This window comes from Eulemur rufifrons, chromosome 15 (assembly GCF_041146395.1).
Source record: "Eulemur rufifrons isolate Redbay chromosome 15, OSU_ERuf_1, whole genome shotgun sequence".
Taxonomy (NCBI): Eukaryota; Metazoa; Chordata; class Mammalia; order Primates; family Lemuridae; genus Eulemur; species Eulemur rufifrons.
Genome location: NC_090997.1, coordinates 45,913,104 through 45,932,409, shown reverse-complemented (window position 1 = coordinate 45,932,409; position 19,306 = coordinate 45,913,104). Strand labels below are relative to the sequence as shown.

The 19,306-nt window shown below is 34.6% G+C and overlaps 1 protein-coding gene across 3 annotated transcripts in view; it reads left to right on the top strand.

Annotated features, from left to right (window-relative positions):
* RNGTT (RNA guanylyltransferase and 5'-phosphatase) overlaps window positions 1-19,306 on the top strand; it is a 279,755-nt gene that overhangs the window by 152,634 nt on the left and 107,815 nt on the right. For all 3 annotated transcript variants that reach the window (XM_069487273.1, XM_069487272.1, XM_069487271.1), the window contains one exon: window positions 6,662-6,762. In XM_069487273.1, the coding sequence (XP_069343374.1) occupies window positions 6,662-6,762 (101 nt within the window). The remainder of the gene's footprint in view (window positions 1-6,661; window positions 6,763-19,306) is intronic.

Genomic DNA, 19,306 nt, shown 5'->3' with positions numbered 1-19,306 from the left:
CTTTTCTTTGGCATATGGGCATCCTCTTCCTCTAAGCCAGGTGCTGCTCTCATATGATAAAACACCAAGAAGTGTTTCTTTGAGATTGGCAATGGATATCTTAGGTTATGTTGGTAGTTGCATTCAGATATAATCTACCCCCAGTTTTTTTTGACACCTCACTTGGTAAAATCAAATTTATTTCTATAGAACTAAGTATTGTATTTATCAGTTAAATATAGCTTTGATAATTATTTTTATCTAGACACATATTGGCAAATTTAGTGAAATTAAAATGTATAACTCCCTATTTATACATTAGAACATGTAGATTGAAAGGCTATTTTTGTATTCTTGTTTATAGTTTAAGATTCTGTATTTCAAGTTTGCATAAATCATAAATACTGATTTTAAAAGGCTTATTAGTAAGTCCCTATATTATGTAGTATCTTTGCTCTTATTATTTTGCAGATCATGAAAAAAGAATTTTTTTGGTAGTGATTGCTACATGCAATTTTCACAAATATTGCTAATTTAACTTATTTTATAATCTCAAATGTTCTACTTTAAAAATAAATTTAAGTATACCTGACACAAACATTTTGTAGTAAGTTTTAAAATTCTTTATAAAACTTACTATTTTTATTCTTTATCAAGTATTTTTTGAGTATTTTACTAGATTTTTTATAGACACAAAATTGATACGATTTTTGCTGAAGTAGAATTTCATGCCAGTGGGTATTTCAGTACATTTTACTCATGGAATTTATGTCATTGTTGAATCTGCTTTCAGTAATTGGGAACTACGGGATTTAAAAAATGACATTTTCTAAAATTTTTCTTCATGCATTTCATTAATTGTCTTAAAGCTGCTTTGAAATTCCTAATATCAAGTCTAGTATTTCAAATTACTATCAATGATTTTATGTGCAATGAGATGAGGAATGACTTAAGTTTCTGAATTGCTATATAATACAAGAATTAGTATATATTATTTTCTCATTAGACAAGATTGAGTCTTAATTTCCAGATAGGAGAATGTGAATGATATTTAATATTTATTATACAAATACAATTACATATTAAAATACTTTTTAGAATTTGTCATTAGGTACTTATTATGAGATATTTTAAAACTAACTGTGCCATCATTAAACTTTTCTAAATTTAATAGTTTAGATTGATGTTGGTTTCTAAGTGATCTCATACTCATAGTCACTTATATAAATAAATGGGGAACAGAAATATATGATGATTTTTCTGTGCTTTGGGAAAAACACTTCCCAAACTGTGCTTTCTTCTAAACTCTACAACAGTCAACATAGAAGAGAACTTCTATGACCAAATGTGGGGTTCTTCCCCACACACCAAGCAGTGGACACCAGCTGGGTGTCCTCTAATTTAATTCCAACACTATCTACCTGGCGATAGTGTCAGGTCCCACAGGATGAGGGCTCAGTACCCAACACTGCCCCCCACCCCACACCAGTTACAAGTCTGGGCCTCCAGAACTTCTGACCAACTGGCTTCATGTTGAGATTCCCACAATTCCCTCCCTGTTTTGGTTTGATTAATTTGCTGGGATGGCTCATGGAACCCAGGGAAACACATTTACTGATTTATTATAATGGATATTACAAAGGATACCAATGAAAAAGATGCATAGAGTGAGGTATGGGGGAAGGGGTGCACAGCTTCCATGCCCGCCCAGGGCATGCCACCCTCCAGGAACCTCCTGATGTTCAGCTATCCGGAAGCTCTCCAAACTCAGTCCTCTTGGATTTTCATGGAGGCTTTGTTACATAGGCATAATGGGCAACCATGTAGAAAGGTGATTGGACAAAAAGCACATGATCTAAACCCAGCAAGGCCTCCTTGTGTAGCATTCCTTCCTCAAGGGCATGAGGGACTTTTAACTCACCATAAGATTAGATTCCTGCCCTGCACAGGTGAAAGGAGAATAGGAGAAGGTCAGAGAGAAAGATTCTATCTCCTGAGGCTTGCTCCTGAGGCCTACAGTGCCCCAACATTATAACAAGGACTATAGGAGTTATGAGCTAGGAACCGTGAACAAAAACCAATATATATACCATAGCACCACAGTCTGTAACTGTGAAATCCCCTTGGCAGAGCTTGCAAATGGGGTGGGGGTAGGATGGGGCTAACCTTTTTCAAACTACATAGGCTATTTTTTTCAACCCCTTCTCCCTTCTCTCTTTACGGTTTTTGATCTTTTACTAATATAATGATCTACTGTTACTAAAAGGTCTGTGACATTTCTGGCAAATAAGCTTTATTAGGAAAATTATTAATTTTTTATCAGATTCTTTTCATTAATGGGTTGACAAGTATAAAATTTTGCAGTTCCAACATTTCTAAAAACCTTGTATTCGAAGCCATTCTGAAGAGATTTATTTGTGATCATCCTGAAGTATATGTGTTGGCTACTGAGTTTCTTAGGGGAAATAAATGGACAAAAATTTCCACTGAAAAATTATGTATTTGATTTTATGTGTACTCATATTTAAACACAGGGCTTGGGGGAAAATTAGTGTATATTATGTTCTTAAGTGTTGTTTTCAAATATGAGTTCTGTCATGGAACCAGTGCAGTGTAGACAGCTCAAAATACCAGCAAAATGTTTGGAAAGGATGCAGTTAATGAATGTGCACAGTATGTCTATAGTTTGAGAAGTTCCATTCTGGTGATTTTAATCTTGAAAATGAGCCACATGGGCAACCGGAGACCAAATAATGATGAGCTGAAAGCTGTAGTGGAAACGAATCCATCTCAACTTACGTGAAAATTAGCAGCAAGGTTTGCCATTACTATTCCAACAATATTGGAATATTTCAAACGAATAGACAAGGTAAAGAAGCTGGATAAATGGGTTCCTCATGAATTAAATAAGCATCAGAAGAGAAATTGTTTGGAAGCTTGCTTCTCTTTGCTGTCACGACATAAAGACGAACCATTTCTACACTGTATTGTGATGTGTGATGAAAAATCAATGCTTTTTGATTACTAGTGTTTGGCACAATGGTTGGATAAGATGAAGTACTGCAACACAGTCCAAAACTGAATATTCATCAAAAAAGCTAATGGTATCTTTTGGTGGTCCAGTTCTGGTATTATCCACTACAGCTTCATGAAACCTGGTCAGTCGATTACAGCAGATATCTACTGCAACCAACTGGATGAAATGATGAGGATGCTTGTGACTAAGCGGCCAAGGTTGATCAATAGAGAGACAGGCCAGTCCTTCTGCAAGACAACACTCGACCACATGTCGCACAGACAACACTGCTCAAACCAGAGAGGCTGGACTTGGAAACTCTGTGTCATTCACTGTATTCACCAGGCCTCGCACCAACTGACTACCACTTCTTCCAGGCTTTGGACCACTTCTTCCAGGCTTTGGACCACTTCTTCCAAGGAAAAATACTGAATTCTCAACAAGCTGTAGAAAACGCCTTTCACAATTTTATCACCACTCACTCTCCAGGCTTCTTCACTGCTGGCATAAACAAGCTACCATTAAGATGGCAAAACTGTGTCAATAGTTTAGGTGCATACTTTGATTAATTGTACTGTTTCTTGTTTGAGATATAATAAACTACACTTTTGATTCAAAATCAGACATTTCATATTTATGATCTATTAAAACTTTTATTACCTCAAACAGAAATTCTGCAACCACTAAGCAATGATTCCCTTTTTCCTCCTCCTCCTGCCCCCTGATAACCTGTGATCCACTTTTTGCTCCTATGATTTTGTCTGGTCTGGATATTGCATGTAAGTGGAATTGTACTATATGTGTCCCACTTCACTTAGCATAATGCTTGTGAGGTTCATCCATTTTGCAGCATTTATCAGAACTTCATTTCTTTTGAAATAATATTCCATATCACCTTTTGTTTATTCACTCATTTGTGAATGTAAATTTGGAATTGTTTCCACTTTTTGACATCTGTTACGAATGCTTCAATGAACATTGACATACAAGTGTCTGTTGGAGTAGCCGTTTTAAAGTTTTTGGATTTAAAAAATTTAAAATTTTCTGGTGTGTACCTAGGAGCGGAACTGCTAGGTCATGTGGTAATTCTATATTTAGCTTTTTGAGGGACCATCAAGCTTTTATCTGTAGTGGCTACACCATTGCACATTTGTACCAGCGGTTTATATAGGTTCTGATTTCTTCACATACTCACCAACACTTGTTATTTTTGCTTCTTCTTTTTTTTAATTACACTACTTTTTTTAACTACACTAGAGGTGTGAAGTGGTATCTCATTTTGGTTTTGATTTGCATTTCCCTAACGACTAATGATAGTGAACATCCTTTCATATGCTTACTGGCTATTTGTATGTCTTCTTTGGAGAGAAATGTTTATTGAAGTCCTTTGACTATTTTTAAATTGAGTTTTTCTTTTTGTTGTTGAGTTTTAGAAATTCTTTATATATTCTGGATATTAATATCTGGAATATATAAATATCCAGGTGCATATTTTTATAATGTATAGGGATATTATTAGATATATAATTCAAACATTTTCTCTCATTCTGTTGGTTGTCTTTTCACTTTCTTGATAATATTTTGTGATGCACAAAGGTTTTTCAGTTTCATGAAGTCCTAGTTACCTAGTTTTTCTTTTGTTGCTCACGCTTTTGTTATCAAGCCTAAGAATCCATTGCTAAATCCTAAATCATGAAGCCTTGTGTTTTCTTCTAAGACTATTATGGTTCTAGCTGTTATATTTAGGTTGGTTATCCTTTTTTTGTTAATTTTTTAATATTGTGTGAGGTAGAGGTCCAACTTAATTGTTTTGTATGTAGAAATCCAGCTATCCCAGCATTATTTCCTGAAGAGAGTATTCTTTCCCAATTGAATGGACTTGGCATCTTTGTAAAAACCAAACCAAACCAAACAAAACAGTCAGCTATAGATGTATGGGTTTATTTCTGTACTCTTAATTCTAGTCTGCTGGTCTACATTTCTATCCTTATGCCATTACCACACTGTTTTGATTACTGTAGCTTTGTAGTAAGTTTGGAAAGTGGAAAATGCGAATCTTCTAACTTCATTTTTCTTTTTTCAAGATTGTTTTGGCTCTTCAGGGCCCCTTGAAATTCCACATGAATTTGAGGGTTGGCTTTTCCATTTTTGTGAAAAAGGTTGTTGGTATTTTGATAGTGTTTGTATTGAATCTGTAGATTGTTCTGCGTAGTACTGACACTTTGACAATCAATATTAAGTCTTTCTATCCAGAAGCATATGATGTCTTTCCATTTTTTGATCTTCTTTAAATTCTGTTATCAATGTTTATAGCCTTTAATCATTCACCTCCCTGATTAAATTTATTCCTAAGTATGTTGTTCCTTTAGATGCTATGATACATTTCTTTAATTTCTTAATTTATTTTTTTGATTTTTATTTATAGAAACAAAACTGAGTTTTCAAGTCCATAATATCACCAGAAATACTGGATTATTAGGAATAAATTTAACAAAAGTTGTATAAGATGCGCATACTGAATCTCAGGACGTTGCTGAGATTCATGTATGGAGACCTAAGTAAATAGAGAGATTTGTAGTATTTATGAATTGCAAAATTTAATGTTGTTAAAATGTCATTTCCCTCATAATCAGTTGATTTAGTATGATCCTCAATAAAATCTTTGCAGGCTTATTTTTCACAGAAATTGACAAGCTGATTTTAAAATTTATGTGGAAATATTAATGCTACATTAGCTAAAAGTGTTTTTGAAAAAAGAATAAAGTTTGAGAACTCATACAAACGGTTTTCAAAACTTACAAAGTTATAGTAATTGAGACAGTGTGCAGTTAGCAGGAAGAAAGGCTATGTGTCAGTGCAACAAATTAGTGAGAATGGAACTATATCGATAAACAATTGAATTTTTACAAAGGTACCAAGGCACTTTCAATGAGGAAAGGATCATTTTTTAAACAAGTGGTGCTAGATATCAATCCATCTGCCAGTGAACCTTGTCCTCATCCCTTGCTTCATACCATATAAATAAATAAACCTTACATGGGTCATACGCCTAAACTTAAGAGACTAAACTATAAAATTTCTCTAAGAAAACTTAGTAGAAAATTATAAAGATTTTAGATTAGGAAAAGATTCCTTAAACAGGTTAGAAAAAGCACAAATTATATAATTTCAAAATGGCTAATTTGGGCTGCATTAAAATAAAAAAAATCTTTATTCCTATTAATACTTCTTAACAAAGAGATTGCTAAGCAAATGAAAAGGAAAGCCAGAGACTGGTAGAAAATATTTGCAGTACATATATGAACCAAGGCTATTTGTCTAGAATATATAAACAACTCTTACAAGTCAGTAATGAGTCAGATAACTCAATAAAAAGAGGAGTAAAAGATTTGAACAGACACTTTACCAAAGTTTTCTTTTGGAAGTACCTTATAGAAGACCACCTTACTACTAAAACAGACATGCCTACATGTCTTTGGTAGGGAAAAGGAGAAAGGTCATCAATGAGAAAGTAGATGTATTTGGCCTCACTTGTTGTTTGAAGATAAAAATTATGTCTGGAAAATAAGTAGTAATTTTGCTTAATAAAAAGTATTATGTTTAATAAATTGTATGTTTATTTTTAGCTTCTTTTTAACTATTAATCATCATTTTAATTCACTTTAGAAATATAAACCTGGTCGATGTGATGATATTTTGAAATGGAAGCCTCCCAGTCTGAATTCTGTGGATTTTCGTCTAAAAATAACAAGAATTGGAGGAGAAGGGTAAGTATGCACTTTTGTTTTCCATGATTTTGGTATGAAATAATAATGTCTGTATAAGGCTTCATTGTTTACAGGATATTTTACATATACTTTTCAATATTTAAAAAAATATTTTACAATATACTTTACATATATTGTAAATCTATCTCATTTTCACAGATTATTTCACCTGTGACAGCTACCATTTTGTAGAATCCTTCAAACTTTACCAATTTTAGTCTTAAAACCCCCCTTTTAAAAAAAGAATACAGGTATTAATAATATCAAAGTGAAATTTGTTAAATTGTAAAAGTGAAAATAGATTTCACTCAAATAATCCTGTCAAATGAATTATAAATGTAAACTCTGATCATTGGTATCATAATTAAATGTATTGAAATGTGTCTTTTTTACTTTGAAAGAAATGACTTCATATGTGCATTTGCATAGCAAACATTTATCTATACTTTTGTTGGGTAAGGTTTTAATTGTTGGCTTTCATTAACTTTCTTTTTTTTTTTTTTTTTTTTTTTTGAGACAGAGTCTCACTCTGTTGCCCGGGCTAGAGTGAGTGCCGTGGCGTCAGTCTAGCTCACAGCAACCTCAAACTCCTGGGCTCAAGCGATCCTACTGCCTCAGCCTCCCGAGTAGCTGGGACTACAGGCATGCACCACCATGCCCGGCTAATTTTTTTTTTCTATATATATATTTTAGTTGGCCATATAATTTCTTTCTATTTTTAGTAGAGACGGGGTCTCGCTCTTGCTCAGGCTGGTCTCGAACTCCTGACCTCGAGCGATCCACCCGCCTCGGCCTCCCAGAGTGCTAGGATTACAGGCGTGAGCCACCGCGCCCGGCCTTCATTAACTTTCATATTGTTTATTAAGTGCTAATTTTTTCATTTATTGATTAATCTTTTATGACTTTATTGGTTATTTTAGATAAAAGATGCTTTAGCATGAGTATTTTCATTGTTTTTCTAAAGGCTTGTTTTTTTCTCACTTTGTTCCGCAAGTTTTTAAGTCCTCTTATCCAAGTAGATATATTATAACAAAGCAAGAAATGATGAGTGAAGGAAATCATAAAGATAAAGTAAATAAGATAATGCTAGCAAAGAAATTAAAATTTATCAATGCATGCCATGAAGTTCTTTTTACTTGTCAAAGGTAAAACACAGATATTCTTTTGTGTAGCTAACCAAATGAAGGAAATATTATTAGGAGTCCAGACTCCGTAAGATTAAAAGTAGTCTCTTAAAGATTGCCCATTCTTAAAGAAAGGAAACTGTACATAGAATCCTAAGTAAAAAAGTGGGTTTAATAAGGCATATGGTTATTAGTTTTCAAAAAATAGAGTATTTATTGTTTGATGACTTGGCATATACAAAAAAAGATGGGTATTTAGTATTTTACACTTTTAAATGTTTATGACTTAGTTTGCCATTGGAACTTAATGACAAAAAATTGTTAGAACAATTATCTAGAGACCCCAAATAGATAGTGAGCTCTGTATTGGTCTAATTTTAATGCAAGCATAGATACATTTTAAACTATTTATAGGAAAAGGTGGAATACATGCACAAACAAACATACAAATGATTTTTTGGGTAGTTTCCAAAAATATTATTTCTCTAAATCTAAATGTTGGATAAATATTGATACATAGTACATTCAAAGATTATTCTTCCTGTGAAAATATCTGGTGTATAGATATTCTCGGTTGCCAGTTAACTGTGGAACTGTACACCAATAATCATGCAAGCTGGGTGTAGGCTTGATATGTTCTTCTGGAAGTGCCTTATAGAAGACCACCTTACTACTAAAACAGTGGAGGCTGAAGAATTAATTCTGGTGGGACCAAACTTTTTTTTTTTTTTTAAGACACAGATGAATATAGTTCTTTGGAAAATAAGACTTTAAGGATAAAGTAAAATTTGTTCAATTGCTATGTTACTAACCTTCTATTTTGCCTAATGCTGTATTTATACTAGTTAGAGTATAATAGGCCTTTGCATGTTTTTCTTGATTCTTTCATTGAGTTTTGAAAAATCATTTAGCTTTGCCTTTTACAGATCATAATTCTTAGCAGCAGTTAAAAAACCGTATGAGGCTAAACATAGCATACCCATTTCCCTAGTAATAAAAAAAGATTTTTTTCTTGTAGTTGCCTAATGTAATTAAATATAGCAAAATGTAATTCAGTTCAGTAGTTTATTTTCCCACACACTAAGGTGTGTTTTAAATATATTTTGTTCTTTTAAAATTTTACCTATTTATATGTCTTCTTACAAAAAATTGAATACTTTTGATTCTAGTACCTCTTTAAAACACATCAAAATGCCACTGTTAAAGGTGATTTTGAGATAGGAATATGCACGTTACATTAGTATAGGTATATAATTTATGTAACGTGGGTATGGGGTATCAGTTTTCAAAAATATGATATTTAATATTAAATATAATGTAATAACTGTTCAGTTAGCCAGAGTAATATGCTTTTGTTAATCTAAACAATGTTATGCATTACAGCAATTTTTATTAAATAAATGAGTTTATATATAATGCTTAACAGCAACTCAGTATATTAGAGAGCACTGTAAGAAATATACCTGTAATAGTTTGAAAGGAAAGTGCCATGTCTCTGAATCATAAGCATGGACTAGTGAAATGGGACTAAACTAGTAAAAAAACTAGTAACCATGATATGCGCTACTCTCTTTTTTTGATTGCACTTCCATATATTTCTACAAAGCTTAAAATGGAGTGGAGTGTCTTGAAAGGGATAATATAAATACCAGTCTTTGAAAATGTCTGCAGTGATTTATTATTATTATTTTTTTTAATGATGTCTTAGGCTTTCTAGGTATGGTTTTGAGTCTCACTCAGCTGCTGTAATAAAGGGGTAATAGTATCGATTTCTGTTAGATGGAAATTTGATACAAATAGAAAAACCTATTCTTTGTGTTGAATGCCCTGTTGATGGCAATTAAAATCTGAACTTTGCTCTTTTCATCCCCTATTACTTCTGAAAATTTGAAATATATTAACTTAACATTGATTTATCATGACCTAACATAACTTTTGTATATCTTAGCAATTTATATTGTGTTGAGTTTTATAGACATACAATATAGATTTTTCATCTAAGAGCTATTCATTATTTTTTAAATATTGTGGCTTTATATTAACCAATCTGCAGCCAAAAGCCATGGTCAATTCAAAAGCTAGAATTACAAAGGTAGTCTGTACTCTGGAAATTGTAAACTCTTGAGTACAATGTTAGTGACTTATGCTGAGTGGCATACACTTACTATTTGTATAACATAATATTTTAGAGCACAGATTCTAGAGCCAAACTGCCTGGATTGAAATCGCCTTGCTAACTGTGATTCTGAGCACATTACTTTTTTCTGTGCCTCAGGTTTTTCACCAATAAAATAGGAATTTGCCTAATAAGAATTTTATAAGGATTAAATGAGCACGTAATATATGTAAAGTATTTAGAAGCAAACCTGGCACATAGTAAGCATTAAATGTTTGCTATTATTTTGTTGTTTTACTCAAAATAAATTTAAAAGTTTCTATGTCTTTCTTGCCACTCCTACAGTTCTGCTTGTTACTTGCTGCACAGTTTAAGTCCAACCCTCTGTGTGACTCATGTCCTGTTTGGTTCCAATCCCTGTTAATTTTTCTATTTTAAAATGCATATATCTTTTAACTTATTTGTGTAATTAATCATAAACTGTTAAAACATCTGGAGAGCAAGAACCCATCAAAATCACATAACTTTTACTTACAGAGTTTTTTTTACAAGTCTCTTAGAATAACCTTGGCAATATGTATAGTGGTTAAGAACATGAGTTCCAACCAAGACTGCTCAGAACCAAATTCCAGTTCTGCTACTTACTTACTATGTGATCTTGTTACTTAATCTGGCTTAGCGCCCTCATCTGTAAAATGTCCACAATGATGGTGCTTATCATGTAGATTTATTGTGAAGATTTATTCGTGTTTGATAATTAATTACAGGGGTGAACAAAATAAATATGGGTCTGCTCTTGTAGATTTTACAAGGTAGTGGGCTAAATGCAAAAATAATACTGCTTTAAAAGGTTTTGTGAGAATTAAATGATGCATGTAAATTCAGCCCAAAATTCAATAAATGTTTACGTTTTAATAACTATTTTGATGGTTATGGTTATTAATTTAACCTCAGCAGAATGTATGGTTGTCATAGATTACAAGCATACCCTGTATTATCAAGTGGAAATAAAAGTGCTCTGAATTAAGAAGCCACACTTTTCTGTGAAAATACAAAAATTTTTTCTCCAACAAAAAATACATTCTAAAATAGCAGTGAAATTTAATTTTTCATCTATCATGTTGCAGATACCAATAATGACCCTTTGATTAGAGTGTGAGCAAATAGGCACTCTCAATAAGGTGTTTGGTAGGAATGCAAATTGATATAACTCTTTTGGTAAGCAATAAGGTAGTTTATATATCCTGAGAAAATATGCTCTGAATTTTATGAAAGAAGAGATCTTAATTGTCTTCTGCACAGTTGTATTCCTTGTACATAGCATGGTGGCTCATACGTAGTAGGCAATCCAGAGATATTAATGATGGGATGTATATACAAACAAAAATACAAAAAAGTGTGTATAAGAATTTTACTGAAGCATCATTTAAAATAGTGAAAAATTGGGAATATTCATTGTCTTTTTTACTGTAAAAGTCTTTTTGTAAAATACAGTTTCATAGGCCGGGCGTGGTAGCTCACGCCTGTAATCCTAGCACTCTGGGAGGCTGAGGCGGGTGGATCGCTCGAGGTCAGGAGTTCGAGACCAGCCTGAGCAAGAGTGAGATTCCCGTCTCTACTAAAAAATAGAAAGAAATTAACCGGACAACTAAAAATATATAGAAAAAATTAGCCGGGCCTGGTGGCATATACCTGTAGTCCCAGCTACTCAGGAGGCTGAGGCAGTAGGATTGCTTGAACCCAGGAGTTTGAGGTTGCTATGAGCTAGGCTGACGCCACGGCACTCTAGCCGGGACAAGAGTGTGAGACTCTGTCTCAAAAAAAAAAAAAAAAAAAAAAAAATACAGGTGCATATATGTGTCTTCCTGTGTGTGTTTCTAGTAAAGTTGCTAATAGCATTATAAAAATCTTAGCTGGAAGCTGTGGCTCATGCCTGTAATCCTAGCACTCTGGGAGGCTGAGGTGGGGGGATTGCCTGAGATCAGGAGTTAGAGATGAGCCTGAGCAAGAGTGGGACCCCATTTTTACAAAAAATAGAAAAATTAGCTGGATGTTGTGGCACATACTTGTAGTCCCAGCTACTCAGGAGGCTCAGGCATGAGAATCACTTGAGCCCAGGAATTTGAGGTTGCAGTGAGCTATGATGACAACACTGCATTCTAGCTGGGGTGATAGAGTGAGACTCTGTCTACCCCCCCCCCCAAAATATATATGTATATATTTGTGTGTGTTAATAGTATCTTTTAAAAATCGATCCAGTCTGTTGAGATACAAGATTTTTTTAGAGCTTTGAGATTGAACTCAGATCTAGCATCTAACTTCGTTGTTTGATTTCACATTCACACATAGTTGTGTGATGTTAATAGATATCTCAGTTTGGATCTAGTCAAAAACATAAACCACAGCAATTATTTTAACAAAATGAATTCAATATGAAGAATTATTTCAGTTACTAAAGAACTGAAAAGGTTAAAAAGTCTTGCAGAGGAAGTAAGCACTTGCAGGAAGCATCTACCATGCAGACAGCTGGGGGAACAAAGCAATGAGAGTGGATTATTAAAATTTAAAAGATTGAAGGGGGCTCTGCAGAGTTCATAGAAGGTTGCTGCCCAGTTGTTGTTCTTGCTTCCAGATCTTGGAGGAGGGATCCTGTGGTTTTATGTTCGGACATCTGAGGAAGGGGGGATACTAACCAGCAGGTATTGGTGTTTCAGAGGAGGCCCCATGAAGTTGGTTGTAGGGCTATAGAATAACTTCATTGGAACCAACTGGTACTAGTGGAATCAACTGCCAATCCTAAGGTAGAAAACTTTTGCTACAAACAGGAAAGAACAGGTTTCTTCCTTCTCCTCCAATCTTTTAGTCATGCCGTTCATCATAGGCAGCTTAGGTCATCACATGATTACTTGCTTCACAAGATAACTCCTTCAGTCTTTATCAAGGCTCAGTAGTAATCCAGGATCTGTTTCTCAAAAGAATAATGATCTTTAGGAAATGGCATTGTTTTGCTCTAAAACCCTAAAGATTTGTGCTATTGTTTTCCTATTGGGGCTTACTAGAGGCTCCAGACAATTAATATACTGGGTTATAAGACAGTTGATATACTGAACAACATATACTACAGGCTGGACTTGTTACAGAGCCTTCTCTTGCTCTGATCCCAACTTAAAAATGGTAGCCTAACAGGTTAGTTGGTAAATAAGTTGCAGTTCTGCTCCAAAACCCACTAGATGTTAAGCTTTGTGACTCCTTTTTTTCAGTAGATAGTACAAGTGTAATAACTTGTCTTTTACCTTGGAGAGGCTATCCTGACAGGCCTCAGACCATTAGACCCCTAGAAATCTTTCTTAGGTGGTAGGCTCCTTAATTTTTGTGGGTTTTATCTCTTCTGTCTCACATGTCTCTTACTAAGATGGCTAAAGGACTTTACATAATACTTCCTTCTCATCACTCCCAATAAGCATAAGTAAAAAGTCATCAGTATTGTTGATCAGTAGGTTGTTCTGTGTGATGTCAAAATGACCACCGTCTCTGAAAAAATAAAGACAATAACAAGTTGTAGTGAGAATGTGGAGAAATTGGAATACTCAAACATTGATCTTGTGCTTGTAAATTGATGTGGCCATTTTGGCAAACATGTGACGTAGCAACTCTACTCTCAGTTATGTACTCAAGAGAAATGAAAACGTGTCCACACAAAAACTTGTACGTAAATCTTCTTAGCAGCATTATTGATAATAGCCAAAAGTAGAGACAACCCAAATATCTGTCAGCCTGCAAATGAATAAATGTGCAAACAAAATAGCTCTTCCATTCACCAGACTAGCGTAGTGGATCCTCCTAAGCAAAGGGGCTCTAGAATTATACCATCTGAATTTCAATCGCAGCTCTGCCACTCTTTACTCAAGTTACTTCATCTCTCTTTTGCTTGTGTTTCTGTAACTCTATTATGTGGGTAATAGTAGTGCCTACCTTTTGTGGGAATTTAATGAGATAATACATGTAAAACATTTAGATTTCTGCATGTTCCATAACAAATACTAAACACATATTTACTATTAGAAAAAAAGACCACCGTCTTTATAGATTATACTATGGCAGAAAGCAGAAGAGCACTATCTTTTGCCCATGAGATATACTGTTGGTCATGCCAGGCAAGGGCAGTTAGTACCTCAGGTTGGTATAGAGACAAAAATGTTCGCCAATTTATAGTTATGTATAAGATTTCAGAGGCTGTGTTGATTTGTTTCATTAAAATGGCACATCTGGAGCAGCAGCTGCAATTGGCATTAATGTAATAACTTGATTAAATTTGTGAAAATCCACAATCATTCTGAATCTTTGATGGTGCTACTAATCTCTGTATTCCCCTTGGTGGGAGTTGCATTGTTTTTGGCTTATTCCTCTGGTAGGGAGGGCAAGTTGCAAGGGCTTTCATTTGGTGTTTCCTAGCATAATGACCCTTATTCTATGGGTCAGAGAGCCAATTTGGAAATTCTTTCTGTTGCCGAGTATTTCTTTTCAATTTATACGTCCAGTAACTGGAAAATAACCACAGGTTGTATTTGTGGACATACTGTCCCACTTAGATTTTCACTTGAGCCAGAAACCCACCTGCTCACCCGAAGTTCCTGTTTAACTTACAGACCACACTGGCATTCTGTGTCCCTGGCAATTATTATCTGTTTAAAGTGAGTGTCTGGTAATCGCTGAGTGGTCTGGATATTCTTTTTTCCCCAGACTACTAGCAAATGTTGCTTGTCCTTTGAAATAACAGTTGGAAGATTTACAGCAAGGGTCAGCATAATTTTTCTGTGAAAGACTGGATAGTAAATATTTTAGGTTAGGGTTTGTGATCCATGCAGTCTTTATCTCAACTGCTCAACTCTGCTATTGTGGAGCAAAATCAAACATAGACAATATGTATATGAATGGGCATGGCTGTATTACAACGTAACTTTATTTATAAGTGGTTGTATTGCAATGAAACTTTATTTACAAAAATAGATGTCAGGCTAGATATAGCCTATGGACCATAGTTTGCTAACTGGGGATTTATAGTCCTGTATATACTTATAATAATATTGGGAGTCATTTAAGGGGATATGGTCTCCCCTTTGTATTAAGAGGCTCAGGTCTGTTGACCAGCTAAGATGTGTGCGTTTGAAATTGAAAAATGCTAGCTTAATAGCAAGCACGATAGAAAATGTAGACTTGACTACATGGTCCGGCTTTGCCTCCTATTGAAAAAGTCCTCTTACTCTGCTGATGAGAGTAGTTTTTTTCCCCCTTTGCTTAGATTTATTAAAAAAAATAGAAATAGCCAGGTGCAGTAGCTCAGGCCTTATAGTCCCAGCTATTCAGGAGGTTGAGGCAGAGGATTGCTGGAGCCCAGGAGTTGGAGTCCAGTCTAGGCAACATAATGAGACTCTGTGTCTTTAACAAAAAAAAAAAAAAAAAAGAATGTTACTGAAGAAAGTGTTTGTAGTGATAAAATATTATTCTGAATGTTGAAAAAATGTTCTTCTTTTTTAAAATTTGCAGTTTAATCAAGTAGATACCTCCCCACCCCACCTCGTTTAGAGACGGGGCCTCACTATGTTGCTTCGCTATGTTGCCCAGGCTAGAGTGCAGTGGCTATTCACTAGCACAATCATAGTGCACTACAGCCTCAAACTCCTGGCTTCGAGCGGTCCTCCAGCCTCAGCCTCTCCAGTAGCTGGGATTATAGGCATGCACCTGGCCCCCCAAAATGTTCTTTTATAGGAAAGGATTAAGTCAGCAAGAATATAGCTAATAAAATGTATAGGGGATAAAGTCTTATTACTTTGCTGAGCAGAGCTTTTTTCTTTATTTTTTCCCCCCTCAGCCTCTATTTTGAAATGAAATGCTTAACTCTTTTATTTACATTTTATTTAAAAATTATTTTAAAGAAGTGAAATTGGAGATAAAAACAGTAATATCGATATCATTACATGGATGCTTAATAACTAAGCTATTTAGCTAAGAGCTGGTAATATTTTTTATGTATAGCAATTGGTATTTTTATCATTTAGCAAATGGCTGATAGTAACTGCTTTCTTATTTGAAAATATTTTCATCACCCAGACATTCTTTAAGACAGATGTGTCCTTGGCTTTCAGTCTTTTGTGTGGTTACTACTCTGAACATTCTTGATTATGCTTTATTTCCAGTATGGCCTGGGGGCTAAAGGAGGAGCTGTGGCTGACCTCTTTTCAGTTCCTCTGCCTGGCTTAGATATTAGATCTTAGATATTAGAAACTGCTAACTCAGTCATTTCATCCTCCCTACTTCCTACAGAAAATCTTTCCCTGGCCACCTAGCAAAAGACAATATTATAATCAAAGTGTCTACAAGTAACTAGCAGGAGAAAAGGATGTGATTTTAAAACTTCTGCTTATGACCTCGCTGAGTCAAATTACTGCTTTTCCCTTGTTAATTTTAAAAATATTTATATCAACTTTGTTTCATCAATTGGTTCTTTGGAGTTTAATTTTCATATTTATTAATTTTAAACACTATTCTTTACATTGAGAACCTTTTGCTGTGTCATTTGTTCTCAATTAATGTCTGTTTTCCTTAAATTGCAATTTCTCTGATACCTTTTGTTTATGTTCTGAGAAGCTTGTTACCTGGTAGATATCTCTGGGGAATATTGTATAGATTAGATAGTAGTTAAATTTCTTTTTTTTCTTTTTTTTTTTTTTTTTGTTGAGACAGAGTCTCACTTTGTTGCCCAGGCTAGAGTGAGTGCCGTGGCATCAGCTTAGCTCACAGCAACCTCAGACTCCTCGGCTTAAGCGATCCTACTGCCTCAGCCTCCCAAGTAGCTGGGACTACAGGCATGCGCCACTATGCCCGGCTAATTTTTTAATATAGATTTTTAGTTGTCCATATAATGTCTTTCTATTTTTTAGTAGAGACGGGGTCTCGCTCAGGCTGGTCTCGAACTCCTGACCTTGAGCGATCCACCCGCCTCGGCCTCCCAGAGTGCTAGGATTACAGGCGTGAGCCACCGCGCCCGGCCAGTAGTTAAATTTCTACTTTGAATCACATTGAAGATTATGGGAGGAAAACTAACCCAAGTAATTTAGAATACACTGTTTGACTGTAGCCTCTCATGTGGGGTGGCCTGGGGAGAACTGCAAATGAACTCAACAAATCTTGAGCTCATTTTTGGTAGATTTGTTTTTTGCAGTGTTATGGGTATAGAAGTTCTAAACTATTTTAGAAGTGTTGTTATAAGATTGAACAAATGAGTATTAATGTTGAGAGTCAGGGTTCTCAGTGAGAAAAGAGGAAGATACAAATCTGAAGTGGAGGAAGGCAGTGAAGAAACCCTGTGGGATAGATTAGAATTTTTAGAATAATTGAATATGTATGTGTGTACACACATGCATGTATGAGCATATATAAATGTGCATGTATGTTTATATATACATGTGTTTGGAAATGTGTTTAACATTTCCTAGTTTTGTCTACTGACAGGACCTAAAATCAAAGACACCCTAGTAATAATGAGCGCTTCTAGCACAAAGTATTGGTGTCTAATACCATTCCTCATTAAAAAGAACTAGAGGTCCTCAGAGAAATGGCTTGTTCTAGGACTGGGTAGGAAGAATGCAGGATAAGCATAGAACATCTACTTATGCCAGGAAGTGAGAAAGTATACCCTTCATCCCCCTAGAAAGAATATGTCAAAAAGATAAAGGAACCCACTTGAAGGGGCTTCCACTGGCCAAATCTGAGACAATATGAGCACCTAAAGACAATGATGAATTGTAAACCTTGCTAAATATGAGAATCCGTTAGTTCATACTTATAATAATGAGGAGAAGAAGTGGTTTAGCTTTTAGTAGAAATCTGATAAATGTGGAAGGAGTCTTAGAGTTGGAAAATTATTTTGCCACCATCATAGTAAAGATTGGCTCAAGCAAGAATAATCAATGGATGCTGAGTATAGGAGAGAAATTTTTATTAGAGGCAGGATATTTTCATGGTTGTAAATGTCTTTCTGTAGGTAGCTTATAACTTGCAAGGGGAAAAAATACTAATTAGACAGTTGACAAATTGGACAACCCCTGACTGGCTTATCAAAATTAATATCAGCAGTAAGTATAAACTAGGCATTATGTGTTTCAGTTTCCTAGTATTCTGCTTATGGATATCTAGATCGAATCTAATAATGAGGAAACATTCAATCCCAAATGTGGGACATTCTGTGTTTTTTAAGGGGGCTCTATTTTATTCAAATATCTCAGTATCATGAGCAAAGAAAGTCTGAAGAACATATATATAAAATGTGATATGTAATTTAAGGAGGGTCATCTACTACCTGGAGCAATAGACACCTTTCAACAAAAGTATATTCTCTGTGAGAGGCTTGCCTCCTGTACTTCTTGGCTGTCCCTTTCCTTGTTGAGCATTCGTTCATTTGTTCTTTCCTATGTACCAGGCACTGGAATGTATTCGGTGAATATTTTCTAAATTGAATTTCTGAATTACAGGTATCACAGCAGTTATAAAATTAAATTTGTAATTTCTTATCACACAGGCTTTTAATTATGATGGAACAATTCACAAACACTTCTGCCAAATATTTATCACTTAAGGGCTTTTTGTTTTCCTCTCCCTTATAAGGAGGGAGCATCTTGACTTTTTCACATGATGTGGTATAGAGGCAAAGAGTATCAAATGAGTAAGAACAATCTGAGATAACTGAATTTGAGGTAAGTAAGAAAAATTAGATTTGAAATCCATTTAAAAATAGTTTTGAGATCTTGTGAATAAGTTAAATAATCATGTGTCTGATGTATGGCATACTGAAACTTCACAAAAAAGAATGCTTACATGACAGATGGAGATTGCCTAAGGCTGTTACTTAAACATGTAAAGATAGGAGTAAAAGTTGCTTTTGGAGCTTGAGGTTGGAAAATTCTGAAAAAGAGTTCAGGATTAATTTGTGAAAGATGTAATTTCATGGTTGACCCATCAAAGCTTAAATATTGGTGAAATCTTATGGTATAACTTGGAAATCTATCTTTTATCTTTTCAACCAGACACATTTTGTTCCTTTTGTTTTTTATTCCTACTTTCATTGAATTTTAATCAGAAAATCTAGCCTGTAAAATCTTTTAAAACAGTTTACTAATCTTGCCATTAGCATCATGTATTAACTTTTCTAGATGTTCCTTGGATGTATCAACAACAATAAAGGTATTTTCAGTATTTAAGAAATATAACATTTTCTTGGTAATTATGAAATTGACTTTTTTTTTTTTTA